At 36.9% G+C, this 27964-nt stretch overlaps 1 protein-coding gene across 4 annotated transcripts; it reads right to left on the bottom strand.

The window, feature by feature from the left end:
* Window positions 1-17: 17 nt before the first annotated feature.
* sema3e (sema domain, immunoglobulin domain (Ig), short basic domain, secreted, (semaphorin) 3E) lies at window positions 18-27964 on the bottom strand. Of its 4 annotated transcripts, none has more exons than XM_044125036.1 (17): window positions 26848-27964; window positions 17277-17437; window positions 16921-16980; window positions 16081-16200; window positions 14433-14526; window positions 14118-14234; window positions 13179-13321; window positions 12981-13095; window positions 12824-12893; window positions 12608-12752; window positions 12084-12309; window positions 11839-11924; window positions 8024-8065; window positions 7608-7774; window positions 7241-7308; window positions 6868-7001; window positions 18-6010 (listed from the first exon to the last, which is right to left on the bottom strand). In XM_044125036.1, the coding sequence occupies exons 1-17, from the start codon at window positions 26978-26980 to the stop codon at window positions 5516-5518; spliced, it is 2376 nt and encodes a 791-aa protein (XP_043980971.1). In that variant the 5' UTR covers window positions 26981-27964; the 3' UTR covers window positions 18-5515. The 4 variants fall into 4 exon arrangements, with proteins under 4 accessions (XP_043980971.1, XP_043980970.1, XP_043980969.1 ...); XM_044125035.1 differs by having other exon boundaries at window positions 7241-7311; window positions 26848-27962; XM_044125034.1 differs by having other exon boundaries at window positions 12824-13095.

The following is a 27964-nucleotide window of genomic DNA, read 5'->3' as shown; positions in this document are numbered from 1 at the left end:
CAGTGTTTATTATTTATTCAATTTTATGTATTTTAAGACACATTCTTTCCTTTGACAGATTTTGAGATCACATATTTTAGATAGACAGAAATGTAATTCTAAATGTACAAGTCCCTCGAAAGGCTAAGCAAAGCCCCAAGGTGATAAAACACAATGCTCCGCATCAGACACCTTCCTGCGAGCATGTTTCTCTTTTCTCAGCCTCGTTCCTCTCCTCTTTCTTCACTGCTTCATGCACTTCACACTTTTTCCTTCTCACTGGCTTATTCTTGGTTTCCTGTTTTCCCTCGGCTCAGTGGTAGGAAAAAGCCAGATGATCTACACCTCTCCTCTATTCCATTTCCACCCATGTCCTCTATCTAAAGCCTTTTGTGTCTTGTGAGGCATAAGAGCTGTGGAAAACATCAGAGGATGAGGGGTAGGCATCTTTTATACATGCACAGGTTCTCTTAGGAATGGCAAAGAAGCAAATATACATACATTGTTGTGAATTATTGAGCATCAATGAGTAATTTATTTCACTCTCACAAAAGAGTAGTGTGTCAGTTGTTAAGAAAAAAGAAGAAATAATTACCATGGACAACAGCTGATTAAACAGACACATACATAGGGGGTCACTGTCACCTCCCTTGCTGCTGATTATCTAACATGGAGGGTGCCAAGGGAAAATATTCTACCTCCGAGACAGCTGTGTCAGCAAGATAGCTCACTGCATATGTTGACACACAGCTGCTTGTCTGCTGTGTTTCGATGTTCATTTTGTTTCAGAAAACCCAAACATAAATTTACCATAATCTCTGTAGCACCTTGAAGAAAACTTGGTATCCCTTGAATATGGTCAACAACAGAAACCACAATTTGCCTTCCCCTTGTATTTTCCAATACTTCTCTTTAGTTAGGTGCTCCTCCACAGTGGGTTAAGGAAAATATGCTTCCTCAGAACAGCCTGACATAAAATGCAAGAAATAGGTAGCTTACTCAGTATGACATGGTCATTTTAACAAAAGCAAACTGAAGAAAATGGGTGTTGAAATTCTTAATCTTAGAAGAAAATACTTCTAGTCAGAGTGGTGTGGATAATAGTTTTATATCAGTTGCTTTGAAGGACTTAGGGCACTGGAACTGCAAAGGACAAGCTTGGAAGAAACTGGAAGCACAACGAACGAGGATTAAATGATTCAACGTGTGTAAGGATCAATCTTTAAAAAAAAAATAAAAATCACAATAAAAGCTAAACTTGAAACACTAGAATGCTAGAAAATACTGGTAAGATTAATTATCCAGCAAAGAGTCCTACACTCCTTAAGCCCCCAAAGGCTTGATGAGGTGATTATTGACAGGTGTGCAGGCTGCTTAGAGTCAGAAATGCCCTCTGGGAGATTTTCTCTGAGAGTGACTCATTCAAAATCACACCAGAATCCTTACAGTTGTGTTGTGGGTTGAAGCCTCCTCTTGTTAGCCTTTGCTGTTTCACATGCTTAACTGAGCACAACAAAGTGCAATGAGCCTATTGATTGAAGTTCTATTAAGGGGATTAAGGTGCAAAGCAATCCAGGAAAAAAAAAAAATCAGGAGAATGAGTTAGTCAGATGATTATCTCTACTTAATTTGCCTCACTATTCTTACTTTGTTGCAATGAAATATGCAGTGATGTTGCAGACAAGTATGAACTTTCTTTTTGTTCTTTTTTCACCACCTCTAATTTCACCTTCCTTTTGTGTCGTTTTCACTTATAATAAACCATCCTGGTGCGAAAGCTATTGACAATAACTGATCTGGGAGGGGATTATTCCTGTGTAAAGGAATAATCTTTGCACAGCCGCTGAAACATGATAAAGCCTAGTAATGAAATGACCTTTGATGTCTTAATCTCTGAGTAGGCTGGATAAAAGGTTAATAGTGTTTCATCACATCATGCTTGCATCTTCACACAGTTTTCCATAAATTCCCTATGACATGTAGTGGGTAACACATTCAAAGTAGCTTTTTATCATTTATAAAAGCTGGCTGTCAGGCATAGCTGTACAGGAAGAGAAGATCCTCTAAGAAGTCAAATGTAATCTCGAGCCTAACCAGAATAACCAGTCCATTTGTGTACATTAGAATCTGCATATTCAGTAACTACAAAGACCTTTGGCTCCACAGAACTATGTATCATGCTCATAGTATTTAAATCTGATATAGAGAAAAGAGGGAGCGTTGAAGAGGAAGCTAGTTGAACTGGTTCAGAGTCTGTTGCTATGGTAGCCATGTGGAATAAATCAGCAGCATGAATTCCATTCACAGATGCCTTCAGCACCCTGCCGACTCAGGTGGACCAAGACAGAATATGAATGAGTTATAGGGTCCTAGAGAGCTCTCAGAGTGGAGGGAAGAAAAATTCCAACTAGTTGTTGGCAGTCAATATGTTTTCTTTAGTTTTTTTAAACTGTATGTAAATTTCTTACAACTCGGATTTAGTCCATTTACACTGATTCTATCTCCTCTTTTGCAATAGGACTGTAAAGTCTCTAAGTTGTCCAACAAATGTGATGAGACCATAAGAGAGCAAACACAGAGACAAGCTTGGCATAAAGTGTCAACCCTTGCCCAGAGTCCACTCTGAATAAGCAGCTCATCCAACACTGAGACTTTTGAACCTTAACAAAACCAGAAATATCTACAGACAGAAAATAGAAACTTTTAAATACAAACTCTGCAGACTGCTTGCACACATCAAGTCTATCCATGTCATAGAATTATTTAGTCATGAACATGAACTGTTTCTTAGATGTCTTTGATGACAAAATCATCTCCCTGGTTTCCAAATGCAACTTTAGTAAACATTATTATTGCTAATGTTTAGTTTATCACATGTATTATTGATACTCTTTGTTTTTTTTTTCTCTTTGCATTTCTGCACAAATCCATTGACTTCTTTGCAAGCTGTATTTATGTTAGTAAATTGCAAAACAGCCACACATCAACCAGAGCTATCTGAAATGGTAATTCTTACATTCTGTTAAGAAAAATATTTGCTCATTCTGTATCCTCTGTCAGACATTGCCTATCTATTTGAGATCTATTGAGCAGTTCAGGTTTCACAGTTTTTTTTTCTTCTTTTGGAAATCTGTCCATAGTTAGCTTAGCAACACATGCACTCATATCTAATTTTAGGTGTTTTACTTTACTTTGAATACTTATGTTTTGTGATTATTTTTTTTTCAATGTCCCTCATTTGGTTTGTTGTCCATTCTAAGAGAAGAGCCCAAATTAGGACTGGGTCTGCAAATAAGCCAGTAACTAAAAGATCTATATAAATATGGCAGCGGTAACTTAATTGGTTCACTTACCAAAGAAACCTTAATTCATTTTTCGATACTGTAATGGGAACACGGAAGAATGTAAAACATGTTTTTATTCTTTTTTTCTTTATATGTGTGCCTGAGCTTAGAATATCCTTTATTAATTCTTTCTTTAAACCAGGTAACAGCAAGGAGGAAAAGTAGTCCTGTTTTTAATTGCAGGCATTTTAAGGGTAAAATCTACACAATTTTCACAATATTGAGGTTGTACCACTATAATAGTTAAGGAATATAATGCTGATATAAGCTTTTGACAGATATGTAACAGTTGTCTTACCACATTATGAATACCCCTTAGATGCAGTCAAAACAGTCAATATAGAAATCAATAAATAATGCACAAACTGAGAAAAGGCATACATGATCCCACTGAGTACAGAAATGAGCACAACTAGTACAAGCTTTCAAACAAAACATCTGGTTGATTCTATCATCTTAGAATCAAATGAATATTCATATCTCTTCTGTTTTGCTAATGACATGCCTGAATGGCTGCTGAAACATTTATTTGTTTCTATTTTTTTTCCAGAGGAAAATGAGATTTAACTATTTGTGATAACTATGCCTCTCATTTGCAACATCAGATGGTTTGTCAATCAAAACGGGACTTGATATAGGGGGAACAAAAAGTCACAAGAGAAGGAAAAATTACAATTTGATTACATAGATATAACCAGATCTACACAGAAATAACCTCAAAGCAAATACAAAACACAATACGCACAACTGAATCACTTGAATAAACCTTCAGCAGTACCAGAGGTAAGAGTAGATAAATAAAAAAATTCACTGGTAAGATATTTTTTTATGTATTGAAATAGGTTTTACAAGTGCATAAATAGTATTTGTACTCTTGGGGGGCATAGTTATATTTGAAACATGCCTCAAAATACCCATGACAGTGGTATTGCAACAGTTGACACTAGGTAAATACAAACACTGTGCAATATGATGTGGAACATTTTTTCTTACTGCCTATTATTCAATCAGAGTAAACTTCTGACATTTTAGGTCACTAAGGATTATTAAAGCTAGTTGTATTTGTGCCAGATTGTAAATTTTTATTATTTACTTTTTTGCCAAATTGTGAATTTTTGTCATTTATTACTTTCTTCAAAGTCAAAAGTTTACACACACAAGGAATATTATTATTTTAAACAATCTGATAAAGCCTGGACTTTGTAAGCTCTGCTTACAAAAAGTTGTAAGTTCTGGCAAACTGTAGTAAAAAGCTTGCTGAAGAATACTCAAAACATTTGATAAAAGTCATACAGATGAAATGTTTTGTTACCAAATACTAAGAAGATTTACATGAACTTCTGAATTTAAAGAAAGCAATGTAAATTATCTTTAAAATCTTCTCATTGTTATTATCAAATTCTAACATTTAGCAAATAGAACTAACTTTGGTAATCCTAATTGAACTAAAACAGGAAAAGTTTAAACTGATTTCATGTCAAACAAGTACACAATGGAAAAGGTTTGTGTGTCTTTCTTATACTATGTATGTAAACATCTTGTTAAAATGTGTACTCTAGTGAACATTATAACCACACATACTGCTTACGGTCTCACTCTATCAACTCATAGCCTTATGACCATTCAAGCAGAATAGCAATCTATCTTCCAGTTTTTGACATTATTACATCAAAATAGCTCAGTGTAAAAATCAAGAAAATAATTTACCATGCAACTTAAAATTATGTTTGACATTATAATTTTTTTTTCTCATATTTTACAGAAAATGTCATTACTGCCACTCAGTGAAGTGTTGAGAAAGGCTGAGATGTAAAGAAGCAGTCTGGCAGGGTCCTGATTGATCAGCCTACATGGTGTGTCTCACTGATCAGAGGAAACTTTACACAATTTTGTCCATCTTTTCCCATGAGAGTCTCTTTTCTGTACTAATGGTGATGTCTGTGTGTGTTCCTCCAGGGTCTACAGTAAATAATAGGGTTACATCACAGAAAAAGACAAGATGTGACATTTAAATTAACCATAAAAGACCTCAGTGGTAAATGCAGCTACAATTGTAAGGCAATCTGCTACTCTATCTCTTGCAGCTCTTGTTGAACGTACAGCATATACTTCTTACATGGTGCAAACACAAAGTATGAACTTTACACAGTGTGCGTGCATGTGTGTTTATGTGTTGTGAGTCTTTGTTGTCCTCAGGTGTCAAAAGTGTGCCTGGGAGCTCTGTGGGAGTTCGCATCTCCCATTCCTTTTCCTTTCTTCTCACCACCTAAAGAAACATACTTCCTTTTGGTCTTTTTGCGTTTCTTAACAGAGCACCACACTCTCTCGCAGTATTCCTCCACTTTCTGAGCATCACCGTAACCAATTAGCTGGAGGAACTCCTTGTACCAGAGCCTAGAGTTGGATGCTGGGACTGAAGGTGGTTGCAGAGATCGAGGGTTGACACTGGGGGCAGGTGCAGGGACTAGGATAGAGTGGCATTGAGCTGAAACTCCGTCTCCATCATTAGGCTTGTGCATTGCCGTCTGAAGAATCTCTTCTCGGAGCACATGCAGGTTGACACGCAGTAATGTGTGCACATATCCGTGTTCCACAGTCTGACACACATACATGCCAGCGTCAGAGCTCCTCACGTGTAAGAACAGAAGCCCGTGAGACGTCACGATGACTCGTTCATCACCTATTATCTGTACAAAGAAAAAAAGAAAGTAATTATTCAACTGAGGGAGATTCAGAAATGCATGGCCCTACTACTGAATTAGCCTTTCACCCAAGAAGAATTATAATTGAAAAATCTATTTTAAATTTGGAGTCAAGGAAGGGTGGCACTTAATCAACTCACTGAATACAATGACTGATGCTTTTTGTGAACTCTTTTTTGCTGCCCTATAGAGTACATATCACAAAAAGTAGGATCTTTAATCTAATTTAATGTAATTGTACAGATTTTTATATGAATGCTGATGTGTTGGAGTTGAGAAAAGTGGAGCAGAATAAAATTCTTTGGGGTGCTTAGCTTCTCATAACAATATTTTACATAATGAATACATCTGTTTACTAATGCCTAAAGTCAATGTCGGCAACTACAAGTATGTCCAAAATATCACCCTAAATTCATTTTATTAAAAAAAAAATTTTTCAAAAAGAATTTTTATTTTCTTCCATTTTTCTTTGTGGAAGAAAAATACATGGAAGAAAATTTCATTAAAATTCTCTTTTAAAATATGATTTTTTAAACTGTATTTTTCGAATTTCTATTAGCTGTAAGACAATATTTTCAAAATAAACAAAAATAAATACATGAAATACATAATTATACACCGTATGTAAAGTATCTGCATGATACACCATTCATTTTCACATTTTGTTATGTACATTTTAGATGTAAATTGTTTAAGTTTTAAACAGGAATTTATGAAAATGCACCCGTATGTGTTACCTGAATTTCAGATACATAATCCAACTACACTGACAAAAAAACAAGTCGTACAAATTTATCAAGCAGCTAACATACCAAAATATTAGTGGAAAAAACAATAGTTACCTCATGTTTTTCACCTCCTTTCTCCAAGAACCAGAGGACCTTAGCTTGAAGTGATCGAGGGACACATTCCAGTAAAGTGGTGTTGCTCTCAATGCTGTACATTAGTCTCTCCTCAGCCCTCTGCCATTGTTCATCTAAACTCACACACACACACACATATAAGACTGAGAGGTAGGACTGATGGCAATGGACTGCAGCGAACTTTCATTATGTGGCTAATGTAAAGCTGATTGATTTTTTTCTGCCATGGAATAAGCACACTGACCTTATGGTAACCTCCAACTAAAATGGCACATTCTTTTTTGCCGCGGAGTCTTTCTTGATACCCCATACACATGTATAAACACATTTCACAGCAATTTCATACACTAACCATCAATTTGCAGTCCATTGCACAGCTGTACGGCGTTGCCATGGCGAACATCCTGTCGCCTGAATCGTCTGCTGCAAAAAGAAAGCCAAAGATGGAATCATTTTTAACATGCGATGAAAACGGGATAAATGAAAGAAGCTAAAACACAGAAATTAAAAGTGAGAGAGGGAAGGAGGGAAAGATGAAAGCAAGGGATGGTGGATCAAGTGCATACTGATAGGCCTTACATAACACCTCACTGTCATGTCTGTCATTGATTATGATTTGGTAAACCAAGATGATAATCTTTTGTCTTTTAAGCAAGAAGATTTACTATGATAGTGTGAATATTTTATGTCATCTGCTGTGTTAGTGTGTTAACTGTTACCTCTTGGTGTAAACTCCAGCTGGGTAATATCTGGAGCAGGTGAGACCATCCCAGGCACAGTATGGGTCTCTAGCCAGACAGCAGTCAGCACATGCTGAACCATAGAGGTCACACTGATGTAGTCTGACTTGTGCAACACCGACTTCTGACCCAACATACAGCTGTTGCTGTGGAACAAAAGATGTAGACCATCAGCTAATTAGTTCATCAGGAATCATATCTTTGCATTTTTATTTTGTCTTGTTTTCATCCAACTGAGTCACTTAACCAAAAATAGAGATAGAAGCTAAAAGAGGCTGGAGGTCATTTAAATAGTCTCGCTGCTGTCTTGTGCATATTGTTCCGCTGTCGTCATCTTGTGGCAGAACTATGCAACTGCATATATATGCATGCTAAATATTTATAGGATAACTTACCCTTTTGGGTGATATTATGATCTCTTTGATTGGAGCTGGGACCTGGAAAGAAAATGCAATTCAATAGTATAATCATGATATAATATAAATAAACAGTGGTGACATTTCTAAAATGTTTCTAGGTTTTCTTCCATAATTGTCACCCAGATTAATGAATCTTAAAACTAGCAGAAACTTCTAATTGTCAACCAGTTGTTATATGAAGAATGTCATGCAAAATCAATAATAATGCAGGGCCCTGAGTCTGCTAGGGCTCCAATGAATTATTTAGATTTTTTCCAATGAACGCATGTCTTACAAACATTGAACTTTACATAAATTTCATAGGTCCATATCAAGTGAGGCATTTTCAGATTGTTGAATTTTTACAAACTTAAGTAAATTGAAAATTTACAACTTGAGTATTTGAAAATTATAAAGCCATTGGTTTTTTTTCAGGAACAACATGAAGTGATTCTGTTAAGGGAACATTTTCATTTGATAATGCACCGATTCCTACCAGATGACTTGGAGTATTACCTACATATCAATGTACTGTGGTAAGAGTAAAATAAATATTTTGTGAATAGTGGATCAAAACTGGCTGTAGCCCATGTGTCCATGTCTTTCTAATTTTGGCCCTGAATTTCCGTCTCCTTGTAATTTTCCAAAGACAAACTAAAGCATGTTTTGTTAAGGTACTTTGCTTTGCGGCAGTACAAAGTAGTGGGCAATGGTAAAGTGGAAGAAAAACAATATTGCATAGTTTTCTACATGTTTACAAGTACAAAGCTAAAAAGTGGGTATGGATTTCCATCTCTGGATGAATGTTATATAGAGCTTTTGCTGTAATGCCTCAATCAACTTTGTACATTTTGACCATTCTTCTGTGCATTGTGTCTTGCTCAGACTAAAGTTTAAATCTGCGAACCATAATTTTCAAGTATTGCCAGAGATTCAAATACGATAGATCTAAGCCATTCTAGCATGTGAGCTATTTGATCTAAATCACTGTATTATATCTCAGGCCATGTGTGTCATCCTGCTATAGACATCCCATCCATGGGTATTGTGAGCATTTTAACACCTACACGTTTCCCCATGACTGGATTCAGCACCCAGACATTTTTCTACTGGTTTAAACAAAAGCTTTCCTGCTGACGCTTTGTCTCTGTCCATGTCTCTGGATCTGCTGTGTCAGCAGCGAGAGTGCTTGCCTCTTCGCCTCCTCGCCTCCCCCACCCACTCCTGTTCTTTGAAACTTCACACCAGCTTTGATTAAACAGGTGTTATGCTAAAAAGTGCATGCCTGTCAATATTTGCTCACGAGGAGGTGCACCATTCTGTAAACTGGTATTGTTTCGAGTTAGGTATCCTAACATAATGTGCTTCCCCTGCATTGGGCATGCAAACTTGGTGGAAAGAGCGGTACAGATTATACTGAAATGAATAATGTGAAACCTATATGTGTTCTTATGGAGTTCTAAGTGTATGGCACACTTGGGATGAGAGGGGAGGAGGTGCAGGTAGTTCATTTTTTGCAAATGAATAAGACGGAAGTATGGGTTTGTTTCAAATGTGCAGAAGAAGCCGGTGAGGTTGTGCTCCAGTTGGGGGGGGGGGTCATCGCAGTATTTGGAGATGGGCTCCTGTAGTTAATGTTATTCAAGCTCCTCCAAACTACTGCTGGATTATTAACTGAGAAGCAGTTATCTTATCACTTTAGGTTCCAAGTTCTAGCTGCCCTGATCTTCCTGGTCAGTTTATTTCTTGCCTGGTTCTCACTGATGTAAGCCTTCATGTAAACAATCTTTGGTGGAATACAGCTCTCTAAACTTCAGAGTAAAGCATGCTTTGTTGTTATGTGTGCAAAAGATTTTAGACTGCATCAACATGTCATCACAAAACTGATGTATGACAGGTTTGGTTGGCTTGTCCAGATAAACTGTTGCAACTACAAATACACTCCAGGCTGTGCAGTCAGTAGGTCTGTTATATCAGTTTAGTTCAGTTCAATCCACTTTCGAACAGTTCTACCCCAGGATTACAGATTTTCACTTTGTGCCTATTAGGATGAGATAAAGCAGAGAGAGACCAGGGGATCCTAAAACTACATGTGGGACCACATGGTTCTTTATGTGCTCTTTAGCAGTGGTCCAGTGTGTTTTTATCCTTTGTGGGACAATTGATATGTGTTCTGCATTTTGAAAGTTTATTAGTGAGGTTTGTGCTGTTAAAAGGCCACAAGCACAATGAAGCAGAGGACAGTAGATCTACAGAAGTCTGAAAAAGAGTGACTTGTTAGTTTTATTTGCCAGAAGTAAACATTCGCCAGGTGGAGAGGCAGGAGTGGAGGACAGAGTCCACGCTGATACAGTTTGTCAAGTGTGCAGTACAAATGCAGAAAACCACACCAAGTACAAGCAGTATAGAACGAAGGAGACCACCTATGCTGCCATCTTGTCTTGTGTGGCAATTTTTATGCAATAACATAGGACAAAGATGCATCAAGAGTACCAGATATGTGTGATCTAACTGATAGTGAATAGTCAGCCGATTGCTCTTCTTGTGCTATCCCCATTTACAGAAGATGGATGAGACAGGACAAAAACTTGAGATAGTGTTTTAAAATCTAACTCTGCTTCAAACTTGGTGTGGCTGTGGTTCCAACTTCCTCTCTTGCCATCTATCCTGACAAACAAGATCCTTCATTTTTGTGACCTGCTTATCTACGTGTATGAACAAGTGCTGTTGGGTAAATTTGTGTCTAATGTGTGTCTATAGCTCTTTAAGTGATCAGTAAGATTAGAAATGGGGTATATAACTCCTGATTGTTTAAATATCCCCACTTATCCTTGACTTGTGATGTGCTTTTTACTCTTCATGTTGCTGATTGTTTACTAATGTTCTCTATCAAACCTTGGAGGTCATTACAGGACTGCTGTATTTATTAGAAATGTTAGAACCTGTCTGTACTACATAATGACAGTTAGATGTGTCCTCATACTGGAGGTGGTAAGAATAGCAACAAAGTTTTTTTTGGCCAGAAAATCTCATTCTCAGCTTAGAACTTCTGGCAAGTTCTCATAAGTCCCTTAGCATTTGTTAGTGACCTATTTCAAGTTTCTGACCAAAAAAGTTATAAGACAGAAAATCTGTGAAAAGTATTGAGCTCCAATCAGAGCCAAGAGGAACATCTAAGAATTGTCAAACACACTCACACACACCTCCATTCTCTATGCCACCACACAGCATGATTAACCAGAATAGTAATTCTCCTGAATTTAAATTGGACTTGTGAACCGTGTGAAGTGAGTGCTGTGTGTGCATTTACACACCACATATTTACCTACTATGAGTTTTTTTCCTCCATCATGCATGCAATGACATATTTTATTGTTTTTTGCTAAGGGGAACCTCCCATGTAAAATATGCTTCTTAGAGAGGCCAACGATCAAACGGGTTTCCTTCCAGTGTACAGCCTGTTCTATCTTGCAGACTGCACATGCCTCAAGAGTTTATTTGATAGCTGAACTTATCTTGACATAGTAGCTAATTTGTACATACTTTTCATCACTGCATAGCTATATTCTAATTTTAGTTCTTGTGGCACGCAAAATAGAAAAGCTCTTTTTGCATAATTCAGAACAATGTGCCTCTGAAGTAAGACTTATACCTCCTATCTCAATATGTCAGGCAAATACCACAGCCAGTTTATATATATATATATATATATATATATATATATATATATATATATATATATATATATATATATATATATATATATATATATATATAGCTTGAAAGTGTTTTTTATTTGAAATATGAACTACCTTGAAAATTTGCAGCTCCTCCAGCAGCACCTCCTCTACTGTGTCTTTGTTGTAGATGGTGATAACTTTCAAAACCACAGAGTCATCTAACAACAGAAAAAAGTTCATCTTAAATTGTATTCTTGCTTCTGTCTATGTTTTATAGACAATGTAATGTAAATACTGTAGTTACATTGTGCTGGCAGTTTGTTAAAATCAAAAAAATCTTTTGTATTTAAATATGTGTCTAATCCAGTGTGCTTTACCAGTGCCAATGTAGAGAACATGGTAGTGTCCATCCTGTGCTTGGACTTTGTCTACTGCAATCTGGGTCAGCTTTCTTCTGCCTGGCTCTGGCTGCAGGAGAATGGGTCTGTGGTGATGTGGAAGGACGGGACGATACATCACAGAATGAGAGCGTACGAACCGCAAAACCTCATCGGGAAACTCCTTTGAGCTGGAGAAACCTCCACCATTCACTTTACTGGCACACTGTTAGTGAGATAGTTTGACAGAAATAAAGAGAGTAGGGGAGATTTAACAGCAAACAAAAGAAGACTAATTACTCTGTCAGCACTTGGCAGTGCATGAAGAAAAAAGAAAATCATTAGTCAGATTCAGACTATCCTAGTGTGAACTGCTGACGCAGCTACATGGGTAACATTCTTTCAACATTGTTCCCTTGACAAGACATTTATTGTGAACACAAACTGGGTGAAATGGAGAGCGTTGAGAGTGAATCTGGTAATTAAATCCATTAAATATCTAGTATAAAGGATTCAAAGCTCACAGATCCAGGTCGAGGGTATGGGACTCTTCCTTCATATGGTGTCCAGTGATGCTCAAGTTTCTCTCGGTATGCAAATGGTCCATTGAAGGCTGCTCTTATGTCTTCCATATGATACATACACACAGCATAGCCCTTAAACACAGCACTGTAGAAGAAGGTTTTATGAGTTATTTGATAGAGAATGTAAGTGCAATTCTGAAGGCATCCTCCACTCACCTTGTTGTGCTAAAGAGGCCAAATATTTCTGGGTTTTTTTCATCTTTCTTTGTGAGCACAAACACATCCTCTAAAAGAAAACAGACAAAAGTGAGTTTGATGTTTGGCCTTTTCTTCCATTCCTGATGGAATTTAAGGCATATTGCTGTATTCTTACCAAGATCATCAAAGTGTGTATCAATGCCATTTGGTCCAGGCACAGAACAGATGAGGCGAGTTTTCAGGAAAGAGCTCCATCTATTTACCAGCATTCGCTGTCCTCCTTGGTCATTCTGAGAGATTCACATTGTAATTTTACATGTCAGAGTTGACTGAATTATGCTCAAATACGTTTCTATGGCGTAAGCATTCTCACCGCACACACACGCCCAATGTGAGTAAGGATTCCCCGGTTCACTCCTTCTCCATCAGTCTCCCGCTCAGTGAAGAAAAAGTAAACTTTATCATCATCTCTGTCATCATTGTCAGGGATAACTGCTGACCCCACAAACTTGGGCTCTGGAGAAAGAATGTTTTATTGTTGAAAAAGCAGAATGAAAAAAGTTATCAGTGATGCAGTGACTAGAGCAAACACCCCTATGTTTTTTTTTGTTTGTTTTTCTTTTACAAAATGTTGTACAAGTATAAATACCCGTTGAACTTGTCCACATTTTGCTACATCACAACCACAAATTCCAATGTATTTTATTAGAAGTTTATATGACAGACCAAAAAAAGCAGTGTGAATGGAGAAAAGAGGAATAGTTTTCAAATTTATAATTCTGATGTGCATTTGTATTCATCCCGTTTGACCTTGACATTCCAAAATAAAATCTAGTTAAATTATTCATTTCATCATACAGGCAAAATTTTGTGTGTAATAAGACAAAATTTGCCCAGTCCTCACCATAAAATATGGCAATGGCAGCATCATGCTGCGGGTATGCTTTCCTTCAGCAGGCACAGTAAAATTTATTGGAGGTAATTGTAATGTGAATTTTGATAAGTACTGATCAATTCTCGAAAAGAAAATAGTTAAAAAACTGATAAAAAACTTGAGACTGGCACGGTGGTTCAACTTCCAAAGAACAACAAGGAGCACAGGTGAAGCAGACAAACTCCAACTACTGCTGAAGCAAAATGTAATTTTTAAAATTTACTCTGAAGGAGTGGAAACATACAAAAACTCCACTTTTCAGATTATTTGTTTATTTATTTATTTATTTATTTATTTATTTATTTATTTATTTTTTAAAGAATAATCTATGTGCTATTTTCCATACACTTCACTAATATGAACTACTTTGAAACCAACCGTTGAGCTGCTGCCTGTCGTTTCTTTCGGTGCGTGTGTAGGTGTGATTGTTAAGTCGACACAAAGCACCATCATTCTCCCAGTAGTCAGTATACAGGCCAATATAGAGCTCTCCTCCTATTTAATGTAGAAAAGAGAAAAAGAATGTAAACATTTTCTAAAAAGAGAAAGTGCTGATAAGATTTTAACCACAAGGTGGCAGTATTTACTGTTAAGAAGGCAAATGGTTCTTACTAGAAAGTGGACTGAAATCAGAAAGCTGTGCTATTAGCTCAATTGATGGTGAAATTAGAAGTGAAATAATTAAATTCTTACTGCGAAGTGTTGACATGCAAGAACTGTTGGGGTCAAATGGACAGCGTCCCTTCCCACTCGTAACACTCTCCTCTTCAACAGCAAACATAGTTTCCTGAGGGCAAAACACACACAAAAAAATGAACTTAATCATTTCCATAAAAATCTTCACAAACATAAATGTCACAGCCCCACTCTAAGCAGGAGAGCCTCCAGCATAAGTGAGACCAATCCCTGAAGAGAATGTGGGGACAAAAGAACTGGAAGAATTAAAGGAGGGATCATAAAGTGATGGATGGAGAAGGAGAAGAGGCAGATGAGAAATAAAGTGATGGATGACCGAATGGACAACTTTCACATAGAAGTGTGTATCCAGCTTCACTCTGCCCTTTCATTGATGTGGAATCCAAACTCATCTGCTCTGCAGGCAGCTTAAGTGTGCGCACACACATGCACAAAATGAGCTCCATGGAGAGCCACAACTCACACTGTGGGCCACCTCAAAAATCTTGACAGTTACTGGCATTTCAGTGTTGTAATTCCACATTCTGTCTTGATTTATGAGTGGTCACAGAGCTCAACTGTGCTCTGCCTATATGGAGGCAACACAAGTTAGTTTCTGTCCTGAACTCATCCATCATGGAGGGTGATCTCTTAAAAATAAAGCTGAAATTGCCACACAGATGCACCTCAGTGTTGTTTTGTGCTTAGACTATTTAAAAAAAAAAACTTTTTATTTATTTATTTATAATATCTGAGGTGTTAATGTACTACTCATCAGTCAGTGTCTGACCTGATCAATATCAGTATGTCATGTTGTAATTTATGGCAACATAAATATGATTCATCTCAGAGCTAATGCCTACTGTGACCTAAATGTAATATCATATGCCTTAATTAAGATTTGTGAAGAGTAGTCAAGTTGAGGGGTTTCCAATACTCCTATTAATCAGCCATATCGATGTAATTATGCTAAGTAGTGAAAATTCCTGAGGTGAATGATGGCTAAGTGTTGTTCAGTTGACCTTTTGTACAAGTGTGAGTATACAGGATGGAAAGCTTTTTTCCCTCTCCCCTGCCTAAACACTGCAGACACAAGTCTAATCTGTCTAGCTTTTTACATGAGGGAAATATGTGTCATACTCTGTCCATACATGCTGGCGCTGATGTATGCAGTCAGTTTTGGTTGCACATCACTTTCCATGAAAGACAAGCAAGTGCTATATGTGAATAGTATCTAGCACTTGAAGTAAACATGAATTAATCTTTTCTAGTCTGAAATTTCCTTTCTGCAGAAAGCAGCACCTGGGCTGATCTCCTTGTTTACTTGTACAGTTGGGATGGCAGCCTTTAAAAATATATATATATATATATATATATATATATATATATATATATATATTATTTTTTTTCCCTTATTCGGTGTCTTTTCCATCTCCACATCACATGACATCCTTTGTGCAAAGCACCTGGATACATGTACTAGTAAAGGAACACCGTATGTGCAGTGTTTAATAGCTCAAAAGTCCAAGGTATGTTAAGTGATTTAAAAACTTCAGACTGAAACATAATCAGAACTTTCCAGCTAAGGTTAAAGCAACAAAATTTATGAAATATGACTATTTATAATAAAATATATATATATATTTTTTTCCATTTCATCACTCACCTGCCCTTTGTGTCCTACTTTGACCAAGGCACAGATGGGATTAAAGGCTCCTGTTCCACAGACCAGCAAATGAGTCTGGTTGTACTTTTGCAGGACTTTAATGTAGTTTGCACATTCAGGCTGTTGAGATAGAGACATGAATCGTATAGTAAACATTGTGCCGTGAATGAGATGTGGGTTGTGATAATGTAAACATAAAATGGGCAAAACATTTTGTAGTGCATAATCAGTGTCATAGGTTGACAGATAGGTCATTTCAATAAATTAGAATGTTATTGAAAAATATATTTATGTCAATAACTTTACCACTAAGTGAAACACATTATGTAGCCTAACTACACACAGGTCACACAGTTGATAAATACATGACATTTAGAATTAGAATATTACATCAGACCAATAAAAAACATCTTGATACAGAAATCAAGAACTGCCACATTTCTTGATTTCTGAAATGTGGCATTTCAGAAATCAAATGCCACATTTGATTTCTGAAATTTATGCATTAGCTGCATAAATTTGTCATTTATGCAGCTAATGACAAATCGCTGCATAAATGTTGTCATTTTTCAAAAGGTACTTTTAATCTCACAAATGAGCATCATCAGAATGCATATTCTTCTTTTGGCTCTTGTGGCCTTCATTTGATGCTGAGTCAATGGGAAGGTGGATTGTGAGAGAGGGAAAACATTTCATAAAGGTCAACGGGCCGGGACTTGAACCTGTGACAGCCGTGTAGAAGACTGAGGCCTTGATGGTGAACCATCAAGAAACTGTTTTTCCAAATAGACATTTTGCTATAGTAAATGTTTTGCAAAACTTTACCACAGCATTCCTTACCTTTTCCCTTCCCTTCATCATACACTCCTCTATCTGAAATTCAGTACTCGCCCAGTTAATCTGAAAGAAAAGCAGAGTGTCCACATATTTCCACATATCTCCACTAGTCGTGTTGTGAACAAAGTAGTATGGCAATATACTTACTTTGTATACAAAAGTAGATTTTTTTTTTGTCATATTTGACAGGCATGAAATATATATAACTACCTACATTAATCCTTCAAAATGCAAAGTCACACATTGTAATAATGTTCATTTTAAACAGAAATCTGAGAATTCTTTCTCACACATATGTATGTCCAGTTTCGGTTTATCACCTAAACATTTTGAAACCTAACAGAAGAAGTCCAGCTCACCTGTCTGTAGTGAGCATTCACTCTGTCCAAGTTGAGGGAGAACAAAGCATTCTTGGCACCAACATAAAGCCTTTGATGGCTCTCATCCAACAGCATGGTCTGGGGCTGAAGAGGCACTCCACGTCCCTGGAAGATCCAGGTCCTGTTCATCTGCCAAAGCTCTGTGTGGACATTTATGCACCATTACTTTATTAATTGCATATGACGGTAAATGTGCAGCATTCTAAGAAACAATCACATTCATTTTTTATGCCAATAAATAACACTCAACCCTTATGGATTACAGATTTCTAAAACAAGTTTATAATTTTTACATCAAGTTGTGCATTTTATCTCAACATATAGTGTTATTTAATTTTGCTTACAGAAAGGTTACTTGTTGAAACTGTCGTCAAATATTCACAGTATAATTAAAGACCACAAACTGAAGACCCAACAAATTTATCTAGCATCACCAGTTTTAAATCAACATGGGACGCGATCTGTCTTGAATATATGTGTCATTTAAAATGCAATATTATCTTAGCCAGACCTTATGAGAAGATTCTGGAACACTATTTTGTTGAAATTTATGGTGCAAGTGGTTGGGTACGATATTTAGGAGTTTGAGCTAGTCAGAAATAGAAAACATTTGTTAAAATGAAAAAAAAAAAAACTAAAGGTTTGCACATTGCCACAGTAGGTAGCACTGTTGGATGCCAGCAATAAAGTCCAGAGTTTGATTCCTGGCCTGTGGTCTTTCTTCAGGGAGTTTGCATGTTTTCCTTGTGCACATGTGGGTTCTTTCCGTGTACTCTGGCTTCCTCCCACAGGTTAGAAGCATGATTGTTAGAATAATTGGTCTCTCTAACTTTCCGCACAAACGTGTGTGGGCATGGGTGTGGGCGTGTGTGCATGGATAGTTGCACTGTGTCCCTCAGTGTTCCATTATGGTGGACTGGCACCCTGTCCAGGGTGTAAGTGACCACTGTGGATAGACACCAGCCCTCCGCGCTGTGACCTTGCAAGGATAAGTTGGTAGAGACAATGAATGGATGGATGAATAAATTAATGAATGAATATTTTAAGAAATAAGTAACACAGTTGACATTGCAGTACTTCCTTTAAAAAATGTAAATTTGCATGAAAACTGACATTATCTTTTTTTAATTAAGTTTTCATTATTTTCCAATTTCATATATTAGCAGTTTTAAGCTTAAGTTTAATCAAATTAGTATATGCCAAAAACATTTTTAGAGGAGTCTTCTATTCATATTAATACAGAACTTCAAATATTAAGGGACTCATAATACTTTCTTGGGAAAATGGTTTCAGGTATGCTAAACCAGCATCAATGTGTCGCTTGAAAAATTATGCCTGTTTGCTCAAAAAGAGCAACAATGGATGTCCTGGGCAGGTCAAAATATAATCCATTTACAATTAAAGACTAAAAAATATATATATATTTAAATCTGTCTGTATGACCACTGCATTTCAATTGATTGATAGACAGATGCTTGCACATTATATATATATTTTTTATTTCTAACCTTGTGAGAGTGAGACTTTGACATCTTTATGTTTAAAGTTTATCTTTGAATGTTGCACAAATGTCTCCTATTTTTGAATGTAGCTGTGTTTTATCCATCATATGTTAAAGCATACTAAGTTCAAAGCGAACATTAAAACCCTTAATAAATTTTTGAAGGGTTGATTATGACCCCATGTCTAAGACTCTGTCAGAAAAGACACTAACAGCAGGACATCATTATGGGACGATGTTGTATATTTGATTTACTCTCGTATCGCCTTGTGGTCGTTTTAACTGTGAGACAGCTCTTTTATCTGTCAGGAAACTGCACCAGTCTCTTTTTCAGTCATTAGTTTAAATCTACTGCTACCCCCACTTTGAAATGGAAGCAGTTGCACATTAGGGGTATGTCATTAAATAAACACACATGCACTCATCAGAACATATCAAGAAGACATTTTAATGTACTTTTGTCACAGCCATAGACCTATACACCCATTTTCTTTTCATGACTGGATTTAGCAAACTGGTCCTCCCTAGTTTTTTAAGCTTCTGAAAGGTCGTGGGTGATGGATATAAACTAAGCCTTAAACCACCAGAGGTGTGCCCTTCCTCTGGGTTGAATTGGCCTAAAAGACTTTCATTTCCACATGATGGGGCCGGACTCAGTTTCCTCATAAAAGAAAAAAGGGGAATCTGGTGTGTGTTATAAGTTCCTGTGAGACCTCAGGCATATTAAAGCACATTGGCCTTTGTGCTCAGGTTACCTGTAGTTGCTTCAATTTGGGTTGGTTCCACAAACTTGGGGAATTCATATAATGTCTTAGAAAATCATTTTAAAGCAAACAAAACACTGTCAGCTATGCATATGACAAAAGTAAGATTCAGCAACTTCCTAAAAATTTAGGTGAGGTTCCTGCAGGGCATGTTTAAAAGGAGTAATTGCGTGATTTGTTTTTCTTGGATCTGTATATTTTCAGTGACACATGATCTGTGGTATAGGTGGAGAGAATGTTTATTCTAATTCTGTAGATCATGCAAAGCAACTACACTTCAGTCAGTGCAGACGTTTATTTGTTTAGAATGGGATTAGGTGTCCAGAGAGGAGGAGGTGACTGTGTATATTTTGTCGCTAATAAAATTTCTAAGTTAGAGACTGCGACTGTTTGTTTGAGTTGCATTAGGTCTTGGGTGGTTAGGAGGTATAGACAGAAGGGATGTGGCAGTTGTGTTTTGCCAAGGCTCAGACATGCTTCCTGTAATTATCTAATCCACACACACACACACACGCAGAGAACAGCTCTCTGTTTCTCTCACACACAGATGTCTCTATTTTCTGGTTCCTCTTTGACTTGAGCTGAACTTGTATCAAGGACACCACTCTTAACTTGGCTCTCAAACAATCATCTCTTTGTTCTTGGAAGTTTTAATGTGCTTCCATCAATTCAAATGATTCACTCAGATGACTATTTAAAGTACTGAAGTAAATACAGCAGGAGTCAAATCTTATTTTCCATTTGCATGTTTTTGTCATGAAAATGAGTGGTAGCAGACTTGTTTCGTCGCTCTAAGAGTCAGAAGAACAAAAGAAGAGCAAAAAGAAGAACAAAAGGAAAAGTTTTGCCATCTGTAAGAAAGTGAAGCAGAATATGTGCCTTTTATAGTAATTATAGGTAATCAATGTTACTAAAATGCAACAGGTAGATCTCTTGATTACACAGTCAGACACAGATGATTCAGAACAGTATTTTTGAAAGTTTCTCCTCTGTCATTAAAACAGGCAGCTACTGATCATAATGAATAAGAAAAAGAGGGTATTTCCAATTTCTCCCTTTCCTTTTTGTCTATTTTCTGTCATTTGTACCATCTGCAGCCAGCGAAGGCTCCTGTGCCATGGGTTGAAAAGCCTAGAAGGGGAGGCTGGCATTTTTTTTTTCCATCATCCACTGATCCAGGGAGACACATGGCCTCACTCTTATCCCATTTCAAAAGGAAATCACAGAGAAAAGGAACTGCCTCAAGACAGGGATTTTCAACAGCTGTCTGCAGAGCAATGACAGATGCTAGAGTAGATTTTCTTAAGTAAAATTAAAATAAACAGTCTGATCTCTTCCTTACCCATGTTGCAAAACAGCACTTTGCAGCAATTGGGGAGTATTACATTTGAATGGGCATAGGCTCTCTAGCAGCATCAAAGTGTAGTCTAAAACACACAGTGGAGGTTGTGATTTATTAAACCTTAAAACCTCTTTTGTGTTTTTCAGAACTTCGCCTTTGTGTTTTTAGCCTTAAAGGTGAGCCCAGACAGATACTACAAGAATATACAAATTCCTTGCAAAAAGACAGTAAGAATTGTCATTCAAACTGTCAAACTCATCAAGGGACGGTTAAAACCACCAAAACCACCATACCGCTCTTCATGATTATCATTCCACAGATACCTTTAATCCCCGTTAGATATTTTATTTTAATTCCACCTTTTGGGAGCAGTTAGTACATAATTGATGCCCGAAATAAAACTTGGGATTAAGTGCTCTCAGACTTCCAGCTAAATGTGCTTTCAAATATGGTTATCCACTGGTTGTATTGACTCATGCAAGGCCACAGAGAGATTGAGTGGGGTGATGAAGTGTTTGAAGGCGCAAACATGGACAAGCTTACCTTCCCTTGTGCCGCAGAGATCTGATTGAAACCATGAGGCTCATGAGGGTGTAGCTGGGTATTGTGACTAAATGTTATGCCCTTTATTTTTACATTCTCTTGTGTAAAATGGAGATGATGTCACATTGGAAAATGAAAGCCATATGGAGGATGGGAGAAATGGAAAAGATTGTTTTTCTCTGAGTTGTTACAATTGTTAGAAACCACAACATCACTTTTCAATTTTATGAAACATTGCAATTATCATACACATAATGTGAGGAGTGTATTTTAAAGTGCTTTCACGTGAGATACTGTCTCATATTTTACTTAGAATAATTCCTCCACTAATTACAAATTCTTAAGTCATCAGTTAGACTGATACAGTCATTGCTTGTATTTGAGTTACTAACTAAGTTCACCTCCTGGTCCATGGTTGTTTGTGTCCTGTGTGTGATTTCATTTCAACTGCAAGCAAAACAATTCACAACTTTTGCATTTAGGTTGCAAATATAAATCTGTGGGAGGACCACATGATTAGGGTAATTGTGAGGAGGCCTTCCAATGTTCCAACGCCAGGATTCTCCAAGTTTGTTGCCAAACATCATTGGACTAATTTTTTTAACTATCATATTACTGGGTTGAATTCTGCTTCAGTTGTGATTTCTTTTACAGATTTTTTTCATTTTTGTGATGTATAGTAGGATTCATGGTGGCTCCTATGATAGTGTGGGGATCTGGTCCAGCTGCAACAAACCATCACTTTTCCACCTCCATGCTTTGCAATTTGCTCAAGGTTATTTTCCTGGAATTATGTCTTTGGCCAAACATTCTGTTTATTCTGGTATCCTAGCAATTGAGTTTAAGACTAATAATAATAATAATAATAATAATAATAATAATAATAATAATAATAATAATAATAATAATAATAATAATAATAATAATAATAATAATAATAATAATAATAATAATAATAATAATAATAATAATAATAATTAATAATAATAATGTCTGTGTTCTCTCTGACAAACTTCAGTGTGGTGTATAGATATTAGGCATAATGCCTGCCATTGATGTATCGCTCCAACAATGAACAACTTCTACCTGATGGTCCTTTATCAATTTTAATGCTTTTTCAAATGTAGATAATTCAACTTTCTCTTTGAAGACCTGAATACCTCCGCCTCCAATACTTTATTATGGGTAAAACTTTGCTCCTTTTCCTCTTCCCTGCACAGCGAAAAGGTCAGAAAATATGACAGACATTCACCAGGTGCTTACCCCTCTGGACATCTCATTATCGAACTGTAGAGCGAAAACATGACACAGAGGGAGAAGGTGATGCTGAGATATACACACATAAAATGAATAGGGCACAAAGCTGAGCTGGGAAGATGGAGGAGAAGGTACACAATTATTACTTTTGTTTTCTCTAGGTTAATAGTTGGTATTTATCTGAACTTTAGCTTACCTTCCATTTTCCACATGGTTTAAATGTCTGCACAACAACTTTGTTTAAGACATTATTCAAGGTGATGTACATTTAACATAGGCCTCTTTCATGAATGAAATAAAGTTAATTGGACTCCTCACCTGCCACATTAGAAGAAATGAGTAATAGAAATTCCCACCCTAATTTTTCTCCATGCATACTGGTTTTCCCCAAATTACCTACAGCTCCAAGGTCTGTGGGTTGTAAAAAGTATATAGTGACAGCTTTCTGTTCTCAGGAGATGGAGGTCTAAAATTACAGTTCAAACTGAAGCTTCACACACCTGTAATTGCCACCCGAGTAATCCCTGTGTTTATGTACTTTGGAGTTTTTTTGTCTAACTCATAGTTTTATCAGAAATGCTGAGAACAAAAACCTCCCAACCACTGCTTTGGTATTCAATGTTTCTACCAACATGATCAGATAAATTTTTGTATCTGGATGATTATTAGTTGATTTTAGATAAAGTATGTATCAGTTACACATGCAAATGCATAAAATACATCTAAGCTCTGGCCTCAAGAATTCTAAAAAACATTAGAAGTAAATGAAAGTGTAAATAGATGTATGAACATATACATTACATAATGATTATGTGCTAGGCAGACAAAGTATTTGTGATATTATTATTTATTAAATGTTGGTTTTGGTCAATTCACCCATTTGCCAATTCATACCCTTTCTTTCATTGTCCCATGTAGCCATTTCATCTCTATCTATTTCTACTTCATAGGTAAGCAAATCACTTCAACACTATATATTTGATATTTATATTATTTTTATAGAAACTTTGTGTTTCTTTCTGTATCCATCAGCCTTATTTCTGATCTTGTTTTGGTCAAATTGACAGATGAAATGACTAAATATGACCCATGACTGCATGGGTCAGTAACATTTTAAACCTGTGTAAAGTTACTGTGTAGAGGTGTCGTCACATCCTCTGATACCAGAGAACATGTCAGAGTACTCCGAGTTTTTTTAATATTGTTTGGAGCACAGAGTAATGCAGCACTTACTTTGCCGAACTGATGAGCTGTTTTAAAACTGCAGTAAGAAAATTTGGTGACATGTCTGGCTAGTAAAAGGATGCTATGTTTTTGTTTTCAATTTCAGTGTTTAGAACATTGATGCTGTGGTATTTTTATTCAAAGTTATTATAATATGAGAATTTATTCCAGTGAAACCTAGTTTGATCAAAATGAAATAACTCTAAGCAATCCCGTGAGTATGTTTAGAATAAAGGCCAATACTAACATTCGTTGGGTGTCAATACATGTAAATTCCATGTGCAAAATGACCAGCAATCTGAGTAAATAAACAAAACAAATGTGTCAGGAAGATGTTCTCTACTAAGCATAGGGCACATTTTAAGCGAATTACTCTCAATATTAGACTCTATTTTTTTTTTTCCATTTAAGGGTTAGGTCTTTGTATCTATCAAAACCTTCGTCTCACTTTTAGTAGCTTAGGTAACATTATAGTATGGCTGTAGAGGCAGCAAATTAAATCTGAGCCTGAACACCTCCCTGCAGCCTGCTGATACTCAGACACATGCTGAGTTGTGCCACAGCTTCATTATCAGCAAAATTGATGTCTGCTGTAAAACAAGATCTTATTTCACTCCTCTAGCCTGGTGATCTCAAATAAGCTGCCAAGAAACCTGAATGATGCAAATTCAAATCATATGGAGCTCTGTTCAAAAGCATGAAACTAATAGAAAGCAAACAGTGTCTCTTTATCTCTGCTGGATTGTGAACATATATCCCTGCAGGGGCATTTCAAAGTGTACTAATGCATTTTTTAAGAAGTCTGATTGGCTAAATGTCCAAGCAGTTAAGCTGTATTGACATCTTTGGGCATGTGTTTAAAGTCTTTGGATGTTGGGCAGCCAAAGCTTCAAGTCAATTCTTTGTGAAGACATTGTGGTTTCAAAGTTTGTAACTCAATACTCTGTGTGATTAACATAACAGCCCTGAGTTACAAGGGAGTGTAAAAAAATAAAGTAATGGCCAGGGTAGAAATTATTTAAAAGACACACAAAATAATTTTAACCAGTCCAGAGATATACACAAGACATGGTAAATAGATAAAAAAGACAGCAAAAATATGCAATGTTAGTATTACATCATGTGATAGACAGATAAACATTGCACAGTGTGGCCGTTTTAGACACTGTAACTGCTGACATCTCATTTTATTGACCGTGCTATTGATCCCAATCTATAGCTGGCCCTCCTGATGAGAAGGTTAAAAATATATCAGCACTGACAAAATTAACAATGCTGTCATTCAAAGATGAGATTTTTTCCCCATTGCTTTTGGTTCCATAGTTCACAAGCCCATGGATGAATACTTAGAACCATATTTCTCTTCATCTGTGCTGAACTGCATCCAAATCCGCCTTGCGCAAAGAATTTACACAATTTTGCTTGTGCCGGTGTGTTTAACTATGTCTGCTTGCAAGAGTATGTGTGAACCGACGGATGTGTGCAAATATAGCTGGCGGAGCCCATAAGGCATGTATTAGAACTTAGATGTTTATCATTCCATAATGATAGGATCCAACTGCTTTTTTCCTGGTGTTCTGAGCTAGCCAGAACATGTATCGGAGACTCAGGGATGTCAATCATCATGGCAGCTCTGCCCTCAGGTAGTTAAAAAAAATGGATCATAGATGAAAGTTATAACCACACCTGATATTTATGTGGCAATACTGACTAAGCATGCAGGCAGTTGTGTGATTAATATTGTTGATGCAGTAAGTATAGAAGAATTGTTTTTCAAATATATACATATAAATCCCTAAGTTAATTTCACAATTGCACTGGTGATGTGGAAAAGAATTCTGCAATACATTCTATTACATAGTCTACGTAACTCCCCATTGATAGACAAGACTCGTCGACTCACATGGAATTCTCCAAGTGCATATGCATGAGTTACAGACCATCCAAATTCCACACCTATTTTCAACCATGACTAACAGGCTTATGTGGAATTATCGCCTCCTGTTGCTGTAGAGATCAAAGAAAACTTAGAAAAATACAGTGTTTACTCAAGAGTTTTTATCTACAAAGATAAAAACCCTCATTATTGTCAAAGAGATACACAGCAATCAGTCCGCATACCAGTGCACATCCAAATCACCCGCTCCCATACACAAATAAACACCCACACGCACATAGACACTTGTCTCTTACTCACAGATATATTCCATTTTCAAAAAGAAAAAGAAATATATTCCGTCACTCCGCCAGGATGGCATGAGAGAAAGCCACATTGTGGATTGTCAGCCACCATAGCTTAGAGACCAAAACAAACTGTAAGGAGGCCATGGAAGCATCAGTTGTGTGTTGTATGAAAAAAAAAGAAAATGGTGAAAGAATAATAGTCCCTTAAAAGATATGAAAAAATATTTTACTGTTGAACATTAGAATCTAATCTAATACCAACTTTAAAGTTGTTCCTCAACAGCAATAGGCAGCAATACTTGAGGTGCAAATGAAAAATTTTATATTTTTTCCACCTTAAATTTCAGTGCTACCCCTGTCCCAGGGACAGTCTGTGTTGAAAACCACATTGTCCATACCAATAACCTTATGTTACTATTTCTTACCTAGAAAATATATTTTTTTAGTCAAATAAAACTTTAAAAAAATTTTTTTATCAGCCTGTGTTATTTAAAATGTGAATTCAGAATTATTCAGTAACAGGGGTCTATTTAAAATAATGCTATTACACCCACCCCACTCTCAATTTGCATTCTGAGAGAACTGCAATATAAATTCTAATCACTTTCACTTAAGACTCCATTAATCTGTAATTTTTTAGCAGGACATGTATTAAATATAGACCACACATATTTGTGATGCTTAAGGTGAACATGAAACATAAACCATAAACACACAGAGTATGTGCATTTTTACCTTTGTGGGAGAGTCGTATCCTTGGGTATATACTGTGCTTAGTGTGAGCCATTCCCAGCTGAATAAGACACAGCAGCATCAGTGACAGATTTACAGACCTAATCCATCCTGCCATGATCTCTAAGATAAGCATTTTATAGGCATTAGGTTAAAAAGCTTTGTGTCCACTCAGCAGGAGCAGCAAAGTCCAAAAAATGTTGAAACTCCACAGGTATTTGTATATATTTCCACAGTATTCAAGAAGAATGTAGTTGAAGGTAGCAGAGCATTTTCTCAGAGTCACCTCTCTGTTGATCAGCTTTACAGGCAGCCTCTATGCAGTGACTGCTCTCCCCTATAGCAGCCTGCTGAAAGCTGCATCCACCCACTACCTTTGGTGGAAAGGATAGTGCTTTGGCTATTATCCTTGTTTGGTCTTAGCAACCAGAGAGAAGAGAAGTCCAGTTGCTACATTCACGCCGCAGTGCTCACAGCTCTCTGTCCATATGTCAGTCCGTCTGTTTTTTTTTTGTTTGTTTTTTTTTTAGCTGTCAGCAAGTGCAGCGTTTGCTCCACTGTTTATGATCTGATGAAGAAAAAAAAAAAGTGGAAAAATTGCAAGCCAGTCTCTGAATCCCGTATAGTGTTTGAGCTGCTGATTTGTAAAATCCCAGTCTGCAGAGTAAGAGCTGCTGTTCTGTGTCTTCAGCGTGTGATCCTCCTCGCAGGTCCGCTGGGGCCAGTCATTCTCTGGACAAGAGCCCAGTAAAAGACAGAGTGGTAGAGGGGAGGAGTAGGGAGCCTCGTGCCTGGCGTGCAGTCTCTCAGCAAAGTGAAGCTTCAGCTCTTAACTCTGTTGCCTGCTTAAGTAATAGGGGAGGATCCAAACCTCTGTCAGTCAGGTAAGATGGTTTCTACCACATCTACTGATCTGAGGCCACCTGCCACTGTGCGGTGGGGGAAGGCCTATGGGAGTAAAATAGCTGACAATGTGGGTAGTTTAAATCAGTCAGAAGGGCTAAAATATTATTTCGTCTTCCTCGAGACTGTCTTAAGATCTCTTTCTCCCTCCAGGGCAACTGTGTACTAAGAGTTCCTCTCCCATTCTGAGGGACTTTTCCTTCCTTTGAGAAATACT

The sequence above is a fragment of the Gambusia affinis genome, linkage group LG08 (genome assembly GCF_019740435.1).
Source record: "Gambusia affinis linkage group LG08, SWU_Gaff_1.0, whole genome shotgun sequence".
Classification (NCBI taxonomy): Eukaryota; Metazoa; Chordata; class Actinopteri; order Cyprinodontiformes; family Poeciliidae; genus Gambusia; species Gambusia affinis.
Note: the sequence above shows the minus strand (reverse complement) of the source record. Positions and strands in the feature narration are given on the sequence as shown.